The sequence below is a fragment of the Mangifera indica genome, chromosome 13 (genome assembly GCF_011075055.1).
Source record: "Mangifera indica cultivar Alphonso chromosome 13, CATAS_Mindica_2.1, whole genome shotgun sequence".
Lineage (NCBI taxonomy): Eukaryota > Viridiplantae > Streptophyta > Magnoliopsida > Sapindales > Anacardiaceae > Mangifera > Mangifera indica.
The window spans coordinates 13,473,699-13,490,231 of record NC_058149.1 but is presented as its reverse complement, the minus strand read 5'-3'; the positions used below and the strand labels follow the sequence as shown (position 1 = coordinate 13,490,231).

Here is a 16,533-nt window from a genome sequence, read left to right as displayed (position 1 = left end):
ATGACAAATATAGTTTATAAACAAAATATTTTTATTCTAATTTAAAATTACCCTTACACCACCTATCACCAAGATGAAGTGATCACATATAGATCAATTCAAGGTGAGACTAAAAGTAAATATGGAAGATTATAATTGAGACAAGACCATAAGAATAAAATGATATTTTGAGATTAAGATATTGCCACAATGGGGGGCTTAGGGTTACTTTAACCACCACCTTTTTATTTACTATTGGGCCAAAAGACTATTCCCTATCCAAGTTTAAGTATGTTTACAAAGTCATATCAATAGAGTTTAAAAAAACTCGAAGTCTCATCCATGACATTATTACTGTTAAAATTCTCAGTTAAAAACAATAATAAAATTGTCATTTTATTAATAATATTAAAAAATATAAAATTTGTTTATTTCTCTCATAAATTTTAAAAACTAATAACTTCAACCCTAACTAAAATTTTATAACTTTGAAAAATCACATTTCTCCCCCAAACTTTTTCTTCACCTCTCCAACCACCATGTTCTGCATTAACGACTTTCATTTTTCACCTTAAATCGTTGGTCTACACACATAAACAATCTAGAACGGATCTCTTCGTCGGAAACAAAGAGATCGGCGAGATCTAGATGAAGAGATGATGAACGTCCAGATCTCCTCGTCGACAAAGAGCTGTAGAATCTCTTTGTCGATGAACAAGTTTCGTTGTCGTCTAGATTGCCGAAGAAAGTGGCCAGAGGGGAAGAAAAAAATTTAAAGGTTTTGGGGGGTGATATGTGATTTTTCAAAGTTTAAAAACTTTTGGAGGGGTGAATTGTTAGTTTTTAAAACTTATGAGAGAAAAATATAATAAATTTTATATTTTTTAAAATATTATTAATAAAATAACAATTTTATTCCTATATTTAACTAAAAATTTAAACTTCAGTTGATCAATAGGTAGAATTTTGAGTTTTTCAAACCTTATGGATATGACTTTAGAATCACACCTAAACTTAGATGGAAAATAGTCCTTTGGCCTTACTATTGTTTTCCCCTATGATTTCTCATCTAGCTCCTACCTTCAATTTGATGTGGTTTCCCTTATCTTCCTACTTTTGATTTAATTTAGCATATTTAAAAGCATTTCAAAACAATAATATTTCAATATTGTTTTATTAATATTAATCAAACATAATAATTATTTTTAAATATTAATTTAATCAAGGCCAAACGACTATTTCCCACCCAAGGTATGCTGTAATGACAAGTTTCCCCCCTTTAACTATGGAAATACCAAACACCCACCCATGGCCAGTTAAATTTAACAGAACCCTAACGCCTGAAAATTTTATCTCCTTTTGCCCCCCTAAAGTTTGAAAACAAAAATTTCCCCCCAGCCTAAGTTTAAGAAAATGGCAGTTTCACCCTAGGGTTTGGTTTTGAAATCTCCGGCGACCTCTCCGGCTCCGTTGCCGACGGCTTCTCCCTCCCGAAGAATCCTCTCCTTCCGGTGATCGGTTTCCTCCCATTTGGAGGCCCGATCGTCGCCGGAAAAGCGGTGGGAGACGAAGAACTTCGTCGGGGAAGACGAAGCCGTCGTCTTCGTCTGGGAAGACGATCGGCTTCCCAGGGAAGACAACCGTCTTCTTCTGGGAAGACGATCGTCTTCCCAGACGAAGACGACGGCTTCGTCTTCGTCTGGGAAGACGAAGAACTTCGTCTTCCCCGACGAAGTTCTTCGTCTCCCACCGCTTTTCCGGCGACGATCGGGCCTCCAAATGGGAGGAAACCGATCACCGGAAGGAGAGGATTCTTCGGGAGGGAGAAGCCGTCGGCAACGGAGCCGGAGAGGTCGCCGGAGATTTCAAAACCAAACCCTAGGGTGAAACTGCCATTTTCTTAAACTTAGGCTGGGGGGAAATTTTTGTTTTCAAACTTTAGGGGGGCAAAAGGAAATTATATTTTAGTTTATTTTTTAATATTATAGAGAAAATGACAATTTTACCCTTAACCCCGTTACTTTTAACTGGCCATGGGTGGGTGTTTGGTATTTCCATAGTTAAAGGGGGGAAACTTGTCATTACAGCATACCTTGGGTGGGAAATAGTCGTTTGGCCTTTAATCAAACATAATATTAATTTGTATATAATAATTTTTAAAATGCATTAGTTCATGGGGAACAAAAGATTATTTTATTAATATATTTTTTATTATTAATATTATCTATTGCTATATAATAGAAAAGTATAATAATATTTTATTATATAAATTGGCATGACACGTAATATAAAGTAATCTAATCAATCAACTTTAAAAGATTATTAGACAATCTTTTATATATATATATATATATATATGTATATTATTACTTAATAAATTTATTTTAATGCATTAAGAACATTTGAATAATATAATATGTTAATTATTTTTTACGCGAGAAGGTTTGTTTCCATCCAAGGGTAGGTGTGATATCAAATTTCTACTCTCTAATTTTTAAAAATTTAAAATCTCATCTATAAACAAAATTTTATTAAAATTAAGAAAAAATAGTAATTTAACAACAAAATTTAAAAAACTAAGGTTTTATCACTTTTTTCTCCCCTTAGTTTGAAAATCCAAAATTTTCTCTTACCCAAAGTTAAAAAAGTGGTTATTTACTTTTTAGGGTTTTGAAACCATTATCAAAAACAACGAATTTTGTTGTCTCTAACCACATTCACCTTCTCTCTCAGGTTATTTCTCTCTGTCGATTGAACCTTTGTTTTTGACAAAGACGATTTCATCTTCGTTAGATGAAATCATTTTCGTTGGAGACAGGGTTGATTAGCAGAAAGAGATAACTCGAGAGAGAGAGTGAACACGACTATAAATAACGAAATTTATTATCTTCGACTATGGTTTCAAAACTCTAGAGGGTAAATTGTTATTTTTTTAACTTTGAATAAAAAAAAATTTTGGATTTTCAAACTTAAGGGAGAAAATATAATAAACTTTAGTTTTTTAAATTTTTTTATTAAATAACAATTTTATCCATAACTTTAATTGAAGATTTTATTTATTAATGAGATTTTAAGTTTTTAAAAGTTAGAAAATAAAAGTTTAGGATTACACCTAACTTTGGATGAAAACAAGTTTTTTGACCTTTTTTTAATACTATCAACAAAATATAATAATTATTTATATATAATAATTTATCAAATCACAATATTAATTTATACCAATAAATTTTTAATATAATATATTTTTGTGATAATTTTTTAATTTTAATAATAAAAGTTATTTGAACCAAAAAAAAAAATCTTGTCGTGTGTTGGGTTTGACGTTTATTACAAATATTATATTAATTGATTCATAAGAATTAATCAAATTACCTGATTTCTCTTAACTGCTAAAACATGAATAATTTTAATTTTAGTAATAAACTTAGTGTAATTATATATTCTTGCCAATTCGTACAAATATATCAGTAATTTATATATACTATAATAATTTTATATTTTCATAATAAAAACTTAAAATCTTTACGAGTAATTTTCATTTTTACTCCGATAAATATTAATCCACACGTGTCATATTATAATTAGAATTTAAAAGAGAATGATACCGGCGGCTTACAGAGAGGATGCGTGAAACGGTGAGTTTGGTCCAAGAGGACCTGATTCACCCGAACCGAACTCCAAGTCATAACTGTGCAACATTGTGACCCACCGGGGCTATATTACGCAGCACAAGACGAGACGATGGGGTGAATCAGGATTTCTAGAAGGCGGTTCTGAAATTAATTATTAACCCTAGCTACCTACCAAACCTGACCATAATTTGAGGTAAAACTATTTTAGGCGGGAAAATCTCAGAATTTACCCTCCTCTCGAGCTGTTTCAACTTTTCTTTTCTCATACACAACCGATTTATTTTCCATCCAGTTCCACTCTCGTAATGGCCGGTGGACGCCGTAAACCGACGCCTTCTCCTAAAAAGACACGTGGACAAAATATGCCAGAGGTGAAGGCAGACGCAGTTGTTGTCTCGGACGAATCGTCTTCTGAATCTGAGGTTAAAAAGTTACGTGAACGATGGGAACTGGCCTGTGTTCTCAATTTTTTGAACGTAAGATCATTTCTTTTATTTGTTTATTTAAGTTATTCAGAAAGCATTTTGCAATGCCGGTTTTGTTCTGTATTTGCATTGCTAGTGGTTGCACAAGTATGGGAACGCAAGATAAATTGATGCTGACAAGCTTTTTGCAGGTTTTTGAGCTAGTTATTGCAAGCGGCTTGAAGTTAACTGCTGAAGAGATTGAGATGGGACTTATTGAGCCTAATAGTTCTAATGCTCAGCTTCATATTGTCCTGTTAAAGGTTCTTTTATTGTCATTCATTCATCTATAATTGCTTGTCTTTGTTCGTACTAGATGAAACTTTTGGTGGTAGAATTTGAACATAGTTTTCATATTACAACCATCTGTTATTTTTTTTCATTCATGACTTCTTGAATATCCTGGAAATTTTTATTTAATATGGGTTTTGAAAACACATACTTGAAACATCACCGAGTCTAGTAGATTATAGAAAATGCATTTGAAAAAAGGAAAAGAAACAATGTTTTTATGCGGTTCTCAATCATTTGTTGATCATGAGCTTGCCGCTTTGTTGTTTTTGTAAGTTTTCTACATCTTCATCATTTTACAATTTCTTTTTGTCTTACTTAAATGTTTAACAGGGGATACCACCTGTGAGTAAACTATTAAATGGTTCTGATGCATGGGTGTCTGTACTTCATAAGAAACTTGCTATGTGGTGGCCATGGGTAAGGCATTTTAGAGTTTTTTTTACTACCGATCTTACTCTTATGTCCTAACATTTAGTTTGTGTGTGTGTGTTTTTTTTTTTTTTTTTAAAATTTGAATCATTGCAATAATTTGCATCATATGCTCAATATTGTATTGTAGGTTGCTGAAGGGGAGATTCCATTAACTGCAGCTAAAGGGTATTGACGGCCTCTCTCTCTCTCTCTCTCTCTCTCATCATTATCATTTTTGTTAATATCAGTTTAGATTCTGATAGTAGTGGCTTTGTGCTGCTATTTCTTTTGCAGAGAGGAAATATCTCGATACAAAGCATTAGAACCAACATGTCGGTTACTAATTTTAAAAGCACTTTGTGAAATTCGAGCTGATGTAATATATTCTTCCCTTTGTAATGCATAATTCATTTAAATTGCACTGGTTATTCTGAGTGTTGCTATCCCTGGATTCTCCTCTTCCTTTGATTTTGTAATTTTTGGATGTTTGTTACACATACATAGTTGTGCTGGACATTTTTCTGTTCACTTCCAACATATATAAAGCTGTTCTAAAGTTGCAATTAGTTTGTTGCCCTTTTTTAAACTCTGATGTGGTAACTTCTATTGGTTTACAGCAAGATGATGTTCTGTCTTACATTAACAATGCCTTAAAAGAAGGAACTCAAGTTTCTAGTTTCCGCAAAGATAAGATTGGAAAAGATGTAAATGGAACTTCATACTGGTAATTGCCAACATGTTATAGATTCTATATAATTTATTGCATCATCAGTAATGATAATACACATGCTGTTTATGCAGGTATGATGGAAGTACAACTATTGGTTATAGATTGTACAAGGAGGTAAACAAAATTGGGTCAAAAACCAAATGTAAAGGAAAAGCGTGTTTAACTCTACCAGCTACCTGTACACAATGGGAAACACTCGCTACTAATTTTGAGGAATTTTGTGAAGTTGTGGTAAGGTGACAGTTATGTTTATTTTGGGATTAAATTTCTTGATTCACTTTTTGCATCCTTGGTAATGGCAGGATGAACTGTCATCTAGCAAAGTTGTGGCAGAAGTTGCCATTGGCAAGAGAATTGCTGTTGATGTTATTCCTGTTGTTGAAAAGTTTCATAAGGCAAGCTTAAAGATACAATTTTGTGGTTGTATATTAATAATCTAGAGGTGGCATCATAATTTTATGCCCTCTCTAATTTGTTAATTATTCACACTGGTAACTAGTATTAATACTCACTGTTTCTCCATTTCATAGAAGAAAGAAAGGTCATTGAAACGGAAACAAAGACAGGAGATGCTCCTGCTGAATGGCTTTAGAAATTCTTTTGCAGTTGGGATGACTCGTTCCTGTAGGAGTCGTAGGCCTATCAGTTATACATTTGGTAAGATGTAATATTTTTAATTGTACTCATTTCTAGTGCACGTACTAGAAGATTAGATTCACATTAATTGAGGTTCACAACCTCACATGCAAAAATATAACTGGACTAGATTAATATTGTTCACAACTTTGAATGATAAGCTCGTTCACAATTCTTTGAAGTGTAAATATGTTTGTCTGAACATAACTTAAGCTTGCTCAAAATTGCTTTTATTTGCTATGGCTGAGTTAATTGACACTATACTACATATGTTTATGAATATTAAAAAAATAAAGAAAGAAAGAAAAATGAAAGAAGTTGCTGAATTTGAGTTTGAAGTTCTTCAGTATTGTTATACATTTTCCTCACATGCTTTGCCTTGACATATATTTTTTCAGTATGTATCCATTTTTTGTTTCTTTGTTTCAAATTTTTGTTATATACATTCTGCATTTTCAGTAACCGATTTCTCTTTATTTGGGATATAATGTACAGATGATTATGATCGAGCCATTGATGAGGCTATAGAGTTAACAAAGTAAGATTTATTTAATTTGATTGCTTTGCTATTCTAATTAAAATTTCTTTAAACTACATTTTGTGACACATGGTAGACTTTTGGATGCGCAAGAATCTCCTTTACGGAGTTTACTATTAATGATCTTTTGGTTTGCTGTGTAAAAGATTCTGGAATTTTACTCTGCACACAAGCATTTTCACAAATGGTTGTGGTGGGGGCCAGTGTTCTCTTGTTAATGATCAGGAAAAGGCATTGGGATTTCCTTTGAGTCTTGTGCATGCAGCATAAACTAGTCTAGTTTAGAATTGTGGGTCACTTTGATTTGGTTTCTCTCAAATCTTTTAAAATGAATAAGTTTACTTATTTCTATTTCATTTTGAAGAAGATAAAACTTCTGTACGCTCTTAAAGGATATATAGCCTTTAGCTGGTTGTCACTTTTAATTTGTTTAGGAAAAGTACAACTAATAAAGAGCAAAGGCATGGAAAGAGTGCATTGAATGACAGCACAGTGGAAACAAAGATGGAAGACAGTTATGATAATGGTGACTCCGCAGGTATTGATACTGAAAGTGATAGACTTCAGGAAGCTGGCGATGGTGATGATGTTTATGATAATAAAAAGGACAGTGATAATGGCAATGGTAGTGACTCAAGCAATTCTGATGATCAAAGAAATCTTGGCAAAACGATCTATGGAGCAACCTCGGTCCAGAAACCTGTAGGATCATGCTGGAGTGAGAGATTAGCCCGAGATTCTAACCATCCTGCCATGGAAACCAGAAACTTGAGTACAAAAAGTAGATTGAGGCAAAGACCAACAAGGAACTCTGCCCTTGACTCTATTGCATTAGATTCAGATGATGATGAGTCATCGGAGGAAACTAACAGTAAGCTTTCAGAACATGAAAACTTGTCCATGGTTGCTGATTCGGAAGAGGTAAGCGACAGCTAAAAGCTTCATATGAACCTGTCGATATTTGCTGATAGAAGTTGATGCAAACTATCTAAATAGTTGTTTTTCTTCTCTTCTCATAAGAGTAAGGAAATTTTGATAACAAGTTTGTAGAAAATGACAGGAAAATGTGTTCTAAATATTATCTTTTGGAGTACCAAGTTTTGTTTCCAGGAATTTGGTTTCTGAGAACTTGAGCTTGTTGTAAAGGTTCTGATTTTATTCAGCTCATGGATAAATTTTCTTATTTCATTTCGATCTGTGGCTATCTATATCTAACATAGCTAACACCGAATCTGCCCAGAAATTTGATAAAATTCCAGAGTTCGACCTGCAAAAGCATTTAACACATGCTCATAACAATGCTTATCATTAAGCTCCAAATAACACATCACTAGTTTTTCCAAGTAAGTCCAATCAATGGTTAAATTTTGCTCTATTCTTGATGCCACCATCTCCATCATGGATTGTCGGAACTCTTTGCACGCCTCCATCGAGTCGGTCATTAGTGCGATGGACTCTCTCGGAAGCTTAACATTCCTTGAGTTGACACGTATCATTCCAGGATCTTCAAAATTCCATGCGCTTCTCATAGCTTCATTGGTGAGTGTCATTGAGGAATCGATGGGAGGGGTCCTACTCCCAGTGAGGTGCCTGTCTTCGATGAGGGAGTTTGATTCGCTCGGACGGACAAAGAGTCGGTGGGTTCCTTTGAGATTTTTGGGTGTATCAATGTACTTGGGTGATTCAATCAAAATTCCTTTTGGACTGGGGGACTCCACTTGACCGTTGATGTCCACTTGGTTTCGATCAACGGCAAATGAACAAAGAATCGGTGGGTTCCTTTCAGATTTTTGGGTGTATCAATGTACTCGGGTGATTCAATCAAAATTCCTTTTGGACTTGGGGACGCCACTTGACCGTTGATGTTCACTTGGTTTCGATCAACGGCAAATGATGTGGTTTTGAGAAGACTACAACCGGGTGATAATAGTGAATGAACTTGAAATTTCAGCTTTGGTTTAAAAGAACTTTGAGAGGAGTGGTATTTCAAGAACAGCTGAGATATAATTCCAGTCTATCACCTTATTTATTTATAATTATGTGCACAAGTAGACTGGGTTGGTGTCATTAATGAGGTGCCAATGACCCAAAAGGTTCCTTCATGCCTAACTGATTTAAAACACGGTATTTAATTGAAAGTTTGAAAGTTACTTTTGAAAGTTTTGAATTGTAATTGATGGTCAGAAGTTGAAAGAAACTGATGCGGAATGATCCATGTAGATTCAAATTGAATTAGTTTAGTTTGAATTTATATTTAATTCGAATAAGTAAACTCAAAGTAAAGCTCTATGTCAACAACTTAATTCAAGTTTGAAGCTTATTTATGATTCTTTATTGAAGTTTTTTTTCTCTAATAATTTTCTTTTTGTTTTCCGATGATATTTTTTATTAACGATTATTGTTTTTTTCTTTAATGACTTATCGCCTTTTTCAATATTACTATTCATCATTTGAGTTAGTTCTAACACGTTTTATATTCAAACTAAGTTTAAGTTCACCTTTGTTCACATTCAATTTGACTTAAATCCACCAGAGCTTAACATATGCTCTATAATTATATAAAGGCGGTTTCTTTTTATCTGAAAATTGAATATAGTTGAATTGATTCAAAAAATTGAATAATTTTGAAATATAATAAAATTATACGTATTTATTTTGAGTACATAAATAAGTATATATTTGATGTATATTATTATATGATTAAAAAATTTTAAATTAAAAATTAAATAATAGTTAGTTACATTATTATATATAAATATATATTTATTTGTGTTTTCGTATATAATATTGTTTTTGAGAATAAATCGGGCCTCGAATGTCAATTTTATGAATGGGCTTACAATTCTAGTTATTGAATGAGCCTGGAGAAGTAGTACAGGCCTAATCTCCATACCGAGGTCCTGAAGTGAAAATGGTAGCCAACCGCACAAGGTAGAAAAGAAAAGAATTCGTGCTTGCCTTTTAACGAATTAGTGCGCAAAAACGGTTGGAGAAAAGAAAAAAATCAACCTCCGTTGAAAATGGCAGCCAACAGCAGAGAAAGCAGAAGAAGAAAAATCTTGGAAAGAGGATCTGAACGCTTAGCTTTCATCAAGGGCGACCTCCCTTCTCCTTCTCAACCACAATTTCATGACGACACCGAAAGAGAATCTCCTCGGCCCTTGGTTTCCCACCAACCCCATCTCACAGATCAAACCACTGGTATCCTTCTCTATTTTGCTCGGCCAATTCAGTTTTGATTATAAAATATTATATTAATTACTGAAATTAGACGTAATCTTGTTGTGAAGCCTATCTAATCCAGTTATTGGAATTTGAGACTGTTAGTTAAGTTGAATGGTGATATATGAGGAAGATGTTTAAACTCATCGAAGCTGACTTTAATAAGAATTGCAGCTTCTGAATTGTTAATTGTTAAATATCTTTATTTTTTTGTGAATTCTGAACATTTCGCACGCCCAGCCGTTTGCTATATCTTTAAAGTTAGGGCGATTTTAAGTTGTTGGGACCTTAATGCTGAAAGTTAAAATCATTAGTTTAGAATTAACTAGATTGAATCCAAAACTGTTCATCCTTATTTAAGGTAGGATTGGATTCAAGCTAAACTGAGCTTGAACATGGGTTGGTTTGAACTGACCAAAGATGTCATCCTAGGGTTGCCTGTGGGATGAATAGTATCACCAGCAGGATAACATTGTTGCAGGCGAGAGATTCAATTCTCTCACTGAACCGAGCCAGTTGACTCGGTTCAGATCCAACGCTAATTTAGGAGTCTGTCCAAGCTCATTTTACTGATTGTATATTGGGTTTTGCTCAACATGATTAGTCAATTCAAAGTATCTGCTGTTATAACTTAAAAACTTGTTTTTCTTATTTGACTTATGGATCCTGTTATTAAGCAGATTTTCCTGATGTTGAGACTAAGGGTAACATTGCTCTCCCTGGTTCTATGTCACTAAAAGAGGATCCTGTTTTTGATGCTGGCCATATCAGTGCTCACTACAACGGAAGCAGTGAAGAACCGCCCTTGCCTGAACGGGGTACAGACATTGAAGACTTACGAGATCATGCTTCAGAAGTTAATGGCACAACACAATCTTCTATCTTTTCATCTAATGATGAAAGTGCATCTGTTTCTGTCTCAAAAGAGGAGCAGCAGTTGGAACAACAGAGGTGCCAGTTGAGATTGTTCAAAACAAGTGAAATAAGTTGTGCTATTTCTGCAACAGAACATATCCGCCTTTTTTGTTCTGTAGCAGTGGCTCTTTTAGTGGTTTTATCATATGTAGGATTTCCTATACTAGGAAGCAACATCATAAAGAGCATCATAAGCTTTAAGCCTCTTTATCTAGTCTTGCTGACCAATCTTACAATTGTGCTTTCACGACTTCTATATGATAGTCAAGGAGGTTTTCAAACAGCTATCAGAGGAGAAAATAATATTCCTTCTTCTGATGGATATGATTGGGCTGAGCAAGCAAGCAAGGCTTTAGAGGTAGGCTTGTTGATGCAGAAGGTAATTGATGCAGTATTCATTGATTGCAGTGTCTATTCTATTATTATAATTTGTGGACTGTGCTTTGTTTAGGATTCAGCCAGCAGATATCCTTTTAATGTGTTTTAAAGTAGACTTATACTTTTGTTGTATGATCTGGCTTTGGTTGCAAATTGATGTTTTTGTAATTGGATTATCTTTTTTCTCTATACTTTGCAAGCCATTTGAAATTTGCGTTTCTAGAAGAACGAATATATGGGTTTGGAATAGATGTCACATTGTACTTAGTAGGACTCATACTTGATGCAAGAGAGGTTAATGTTCTGCTTTATAGATCTTGTTCATTCTGCTAGACAGAATAGTGGCAGAAAATGTCTATACCTGTTTTGCAAATGCTGTCCGGGTCAAAAGTTTGGTGAGGATTTTCTATAACAGGTTCCAAATTAGAAAGTTAAGTCTGTATTGTGTGTGATCATCACATGAGGATGCACATGCACAATCCTAGAAATTTTGAGATAGCGGCTGTAGAAGTATGGTTGGAGAGCATATTTAGTTATTTACTTGTGAATTTGGCTTAGAATTATTAGCTGTTTAGTGATGGCAGGTCAGCTTGAGTATATACATGAAATTTTCGGTACAATGTTTGAACAGTAACTCTGTCTTCTTTTCTTAAGAATCAAATGTTGCCACTACTTTTGACATACCTTTCTTGACAAAAGGTTTCAATTTCAATGGATGAGGCTTTTGCACAATAAAACATGTCTGAAAGTAAAAAGGAGAAGGCACAAAAAAACACCAGTGAAAGAAGAAATATTTTTCTTTTTTATTCATTCCAGCAATAATGCACAAACCCAAACCACCTATCCATCTGTGCAAGCTATCTGCTGCTTTTCATAATGCATGGCACCAAAATTTCCGCAAAATTCAGATTTCCTTTCAACTTGTAACATGGATGTATGGTTCTACCTAAACAAAGAGAACAATTCTTTGGATCCTATGAATATTCATCCTCCCACTATACTAAGAAGGTGAGATTGATGTGTTTAATCTAAGTGTCAGTTATATAACATTTCTTCCTGCATAATATCAATCAGGTATTTGGTTCTGTCCTGGTGCAAAGCTAGCAGTTCTAACAAACAGAAGATGTCTTCTGAAAATGGTTTTGTATCATCTCCAGAGACAAACTCTTGTACCTCATTGTTGACCTCAATCAAACTACATCCTGGTGTTTTCTTAATGCTCTTACTTCTTATGAGTTTCCTCATTCTGGAGACGCCCTCCCACTTTCCGAGGTCGGCATAAATATTAGAAAGCAACACATGGTTTCCTGTGTCCTCTGGTTCAAGCTCCAGAAGGTGCTCCATTGCTATAACAGCTATCTCAAGATTGCTATGAGTTCTGCAACAACTCAACAAAGAACCCCATATCTTTGAATCCGGCTTCATTGGCATCTCCTCAATTATTTCAAGCGCTTGCCTGAGGCGCCCTGCACGCCCAAGCAGATCAACCAAACAACCATAATGCTCAATTTTGGGCTCTATTTGATAATCTTTTCTCATAGAATCTAAGTACAATAATCCCTCATTCCAAAACCCTGCATGTGAACAAGCTGATAAAATGCCCAAAAACGTTACACCGTTTGGTTCCACATTTGCTCTCAGCATTTCCTGAAACAGTTGAATTGCTTCCCGAGCTTTCCCATGATTGGCTAGCCCTCCAATCATGGTGCTCCATGAAATTACATCTTTGTCTAACATCAGCTCGAACAACTGCCTGGCTTGATCGATGCAGCCACATTTTGCATACATTTCAATAAGAGCATTACAAATACAAGTCTTCCTCAGGAACCCATTTCTATCACAATACATGTGAATCCATTTTCCTAGCTCAAGAGCTCCTAGTTGTGCACAAGCAGGCAGAACAGAAACAATACTTATATCATCAGGCTCAAAGCCAGCTCTTTGCATTTGCCGAAAAACATCCAGTGCATCAGCATAGCACCCCATATGGGAGTAACCAGAAATCAGTACAGTCCATGAGACAATAGTCTTATAGGGCATCTTTTCAAACAGCGATCTTGCTTTCTTCATTTGGCCCAATCTAACATGCCCAGAAATAAGTCCATTCCAAGAAATTACGTCTCTCTCAGTCATTTGCTCGAACACTCTCTGTGCTTCAATTAAATCATCACACTTTGTGTACATGTCTATGAGTGCATTCTCTGTTATTGAATGTGACTTTGGTCCAAATTTACAGACATGGGCATGGACTTGTTTCCCCAGAAAATAACACATAAGCCCACCACATGATTTTATGAGAAATGGGAAAGTGAATTTGTCAGGCAAAATTGGGTTTTCAGCTCGCAAGTCTCTTAACATTTGCTTGTAAACATCAACGGCTAGGCCATACACATGATTGTGTGTGTAAGCTCTGATCATTGCGTTATAGAGAAACACATTTGGCTTATTCACTTGCTTAAAAAGCAAACTTGCATACTCTAAATCTCCTCCATTATCACAAACATCAATCATTTTCGTCACCAAGAAGTTGCTCTGTGAGAGAGAGTATTTCACTATCCTTGCATGGATTTTCTTCAATTCTATCATTTTTATACAGTTTTGTAAAAAGGGTACAAAAAGATCTTCCAATTCTTTTGTAGTCGACACACCAACCCTTGAGGCCATTGATGACAGTATAAAGTTCAACAGTAAAATCTTTCGATACCTGATGAACCAAGTACCTGTTTTTGTATTAAGTGAGCGGCAGAGATTCGCCGAAATCTTGAGGTACTGTTCGAAGAACTTGTTAGTTGACCTCGGTTTTCAGGTTCATGGAGCTGTAGTAAGAATGGGGCTGTCTTTTGATTTGATGTTGAACAATGACCTTATAGATATGTATGCAAAATGCGGTAAAATGGACCAAGCTTCTTTAGTGTTTGACAAAATGCTTGAGAGAAATGTGGTTTCTTGGACAGCCCTGATGTGTGGATTTTTACAGAACGGCAATGCCAAGAAATCGTTATTTATATTTTCTGGAATGGGATCATCAGGTGTTAAACCAAACGAATTTACATTTTCAACTGCTATTAAGGCTAGTGGGGTTGAGAACAACTCAGAAAGTGGAAGGCAGATTCAAGGTATGTGTGTGAAAACTGGATTTGAAAGGAAATTTGTGGTGGGCAATTCCATCATTGACATGTATGCGAAATGTGCAAGAATTGATGAAGCAGTGTTGATGTTTATAACAATGCCAATTAAAAATCTCATCACTTGGAATGTGATGATTGCGGGTTATACACTTGCTGGATACAGTGAGAAAGGTCTGCTTTTGTTTCGAAAAATGCAAGAACAGGGGGAAGTTCCCGATGAGTTCACATTCACAAGCACATTAAAGGCTTGTAATTGTCTTGGTTCAGTCCAGGGAGGAACTCAAATTCATGGTTTCTTGATCACCAGTGGATTTCCATATTCAGCTAAAACAGCCATAGCAGGCGCTCTTGTTGATTTTTATGTGAAATGTGGGTACTTATTAGAAGCTAGAAGAGTGTTTGACCAGATAGAACAGAAGAGTGTAATATCTCGGAGTTCACTGATTCTTGGTTATGCTCAAGATGGGAACTTAGCAGTTGCCATGGACTTGTTTAGACAACTGATGGACAGCAACTTTCAAGTAGATGCTTTTGTACTATCAAGCATGATGGGTGTTTTTGCTGATTTAGCTCTTGTGGAGCAAGGAAAGCAAATACATGCATATGCAATCAAAGTCCCGTCTGGTTTAGACGTATCAGTATCCAATTCAATTGTGGATATGTATCTCAAATGTGGACTAATAGATGAGGCAGCTAAACTTTTTAGTGAAATACCTGCTCGGAATGTGGTTTCTTGGACAGTGATGATCACTGGTTATGGTAAGCATGGTCTTGGGAGAGAAGCAGTTAGTCTGTTCAACAAAATGCTATCAGAAAACATTGAGCCGGACGATGTAACTTACTTGGCAGTACTCACAGCCTGTAGCCATTCTGGGCTCAGTGAAGAAAGTGAAGTATACTTCTCAAGGTTATGTCATGACCCGCGCATTAAACCTAGAGTAGAGCATTATTCATGTATGGTTGATTCATTAGGCCGAGCCGGACGCTTAAAAGATGCAAGGAGTCTCATCGAAAGCATGCCTCTTCAACCCAGCATAGCTATATGGCAGACATTGCTTAGTGCTTGTAGAATACATGGGGACTTAGAATTAGGAAGAGAAGTAGGTGAAATTCTCCTAAAAATGGATAGTGATAATGCAGTCAACTATGTTATGATGTCAAATATTCATGCTGATGCGGGCTATTGGAACGAGTGTGAGAGAATAAGAAAGCTGGTGAAAAGCAAGGGCTTAAAGAAAGTAGCAGGGCGCAGTTGGGTTGAGATTGATAAGGAAGTGCATTTCTTTTATGGTGGAGATGACACACATCCACAAACAGAGAAAATTAATCAAGTTTTGAAAGAAATGGAGAGGAGAATGAAAGAAGAGTTGGGTTATGTTTATGGCGTGAAATTTGCATTGCGCGACGTGGAAGAGGAATCGAAGGAAGAGAGTTTGCGAGTTCATAGTGAGAAATTAGCAATTGGGTTGGCATTGGCTTGTGGTGGTATGGATGAGCAGGCAGGAAAGGTTATTAGGGTTTTCAAGAACTTGAGAGTTTGTGGGGATTGTCATGAGTTCATCAAGGGTTTGTCAAAGATCTTGAAGGTGGCATTTTTGGTGAGAGATGCTAATAGATTTCATAAGTTTGAGGGTGGGCAATGCTCATGTGGAGATTATTGGTGATGCTGTTTAACCATCTTCTTCAGTGGAAACTCTTTGTGTCGCTCGCACTTCCATTTTGGTCTCCACTCCATGAATTGGAAGTTGTGATGGAACCACATAATTTTGGTCTCTATGATATGCATGTTGCAGTCACCAATGACTGAAAATTACAAGAATTAGATAAGTTAATCTTATTATACAAATTCAATAAAACTATGCATATTTAGCTTTGAATATCGTAATGATAAGTTTGAATGCTATTTTGTCATGATACACTAAGTACTCAAATCGGGTTCATATAACATAACTCTTATTATATGTTGCCAACATAATAGTTTCAAATATCAGCATGTGATAATCTAAGATGTAAGCACATATTTAGTAAAAGAATAAAATCTTTGGCTTCATAGAATGTCATAGGTTCAAAATTTTCTTATTCTGTGGATTAATCCTAAATGAATTAACAATGAATACAATTACAAACATTATTAAATGATATTTTATATCAAATTTAAAATTATTTACTCATATGATATCACGCCAATGTTTATACTTATATTTAT

At 35.2% G+C, this 16,533-nt stretch overlaps 4 protein-coding genes across 4 annotated transcripts; 3 read left to right on the top strand and 1 right to left on the bottom strand.

Annotated features, from left to right (window-relative positions):
* The first annotated feature begins 3,613 nt into the window (after positions 1-3,613).
* On the top strand, positions 3,614-7,872 carry LOC123194354 (DDT domain-containing protein DDR4-like). Its single transcript, XM_044607535.1, has 12 exons — positions 3,614-3,804; positions 3,904-4,087; positions 4,228-4,338; positions 4,700-4,786; positions 4,929-4,966; positions 5,075-5,156; positions 5,398-5,504; positions 5,582-5,741; positions 5,813-5,905; positions 6,041-6,167; positions 6,642-6,684; positions 7,119-7,872. The coding sequence occupies exons 2-12, from the start codon at positions 3,917-3,919 to the stop codon at positions 7,618-7,620; spliced, it is 1,521 nt and encodes a 506-aa protein (XP_044463470.1). The 5' UTR covers positions 3,614-3,804; positions 3,904-3,916; the 3' UTR covers positions 7,621-7,872.
* A 1,732-nt stretch (positions 7,873-9,604) lies between these two features.
* Positions 9,605-11,388, top strand: LOC123194856. The gene is made up of 2 exons (XM_044608319.1): positions 9,605-9,885; positions 10,587-11,388. Exons 1-2 carry the CDS (start codon positions 9,705-9,707, stop codon positions 11,270-11,272), a joined length of 867 nt encoding a protein of 288 aa, XP_044464254.1. The 5' UTR covers positions 9,605-9,704; the 3' UTR covers positions 11,273-11,388.
* A 590-nt stretch (positions 11,389-11,978) lies between these two features.
* LOC123194855 (pentatricopeptide repeat-containing protein At2g20540) lies at positions 11,979-13,863 on the bottom strand. The gene has a single exon (XM_044608318.1). It carries the CDS (start codon positions 13,861-13,863, stop codon positions 12,235-12,237), a length of 1,629 nt encoding a protein of 542 aa, XP_044464253.1. The 3' UTR covers positions 11,979-12,234.
* A 43-nt stretch (positions 13,864-13,906) lies between these two features.
* On the top strand, positions 13,907-16,204 carry LOC123194854 (putative pentatricopeptide repeat-containing protein At3g15130). The gene has a single exon (XM_044608317.1). It carries the CDS (start codon positions 13,907-13,909, stop codon positions 15,989-15,991), a length of 2,085 nt encoding a protein of 694 aa, XP_044464252.1. The 3' UTR covers positions 15,992-16,204.
* Positions 16,205-16,533: the final 329 nt, after the last annotated feature.

Excerpts from the sequence above, each read along its gene's own strand:
- LOC123194354 (XM_044607535.1), top strand. The coding sequence starts at position 3,917 with ATGGCCGGTGGACGCCGTAAACCGACGCCTTCTCCTAAAAAGACACGT. Across the intron at positions 5,742-5,812 it reads AGGAATTTTGTGAAGTTGTG|GATGAACTGTCATCTAGCAA; the intron begins GTAAGGTGACAG and ends TGGTAATGGCAG. Across the intron at positions 5,906-6,040 it reads TTGTTGAAAAGTTTCATAAG|AAGAAAGAAAGGTCATTGAA; the intron begins GCAAGCTTAAAG and ends TCCATTTCATAG.
- LOC123194856 (XM_044608319.1), top strand. The coding sequence starts at position 9,705 with ATGGCAGCCAACAGCAGAGAAAGCAGAAGAAGAAAAATCTTGGAAAGA. Across the intron at positions 9,886-10,586 it reads TCTCACAGATCAAACCACTG|ATTTTCCTGATGTTGAGACT; the intron begins GTATCCTTCTCT and ends GTTATTAAGCAG.
- LOC123194855 (XM_044608318.1), bottom strand. The coding sequence starts at position 13,863 with ATGGCCTCAAGGGTTGGTGTGTCGACTACAAAAGAATTGGAAGATCTT.
- LOC123194854 (XM_044608317.1), top strand. The coding sequence starts at position 13,907 with ATGAACCAAGTACCTGTTTTTGTATTAAGTGAGCGGCAGAGATTCGCC.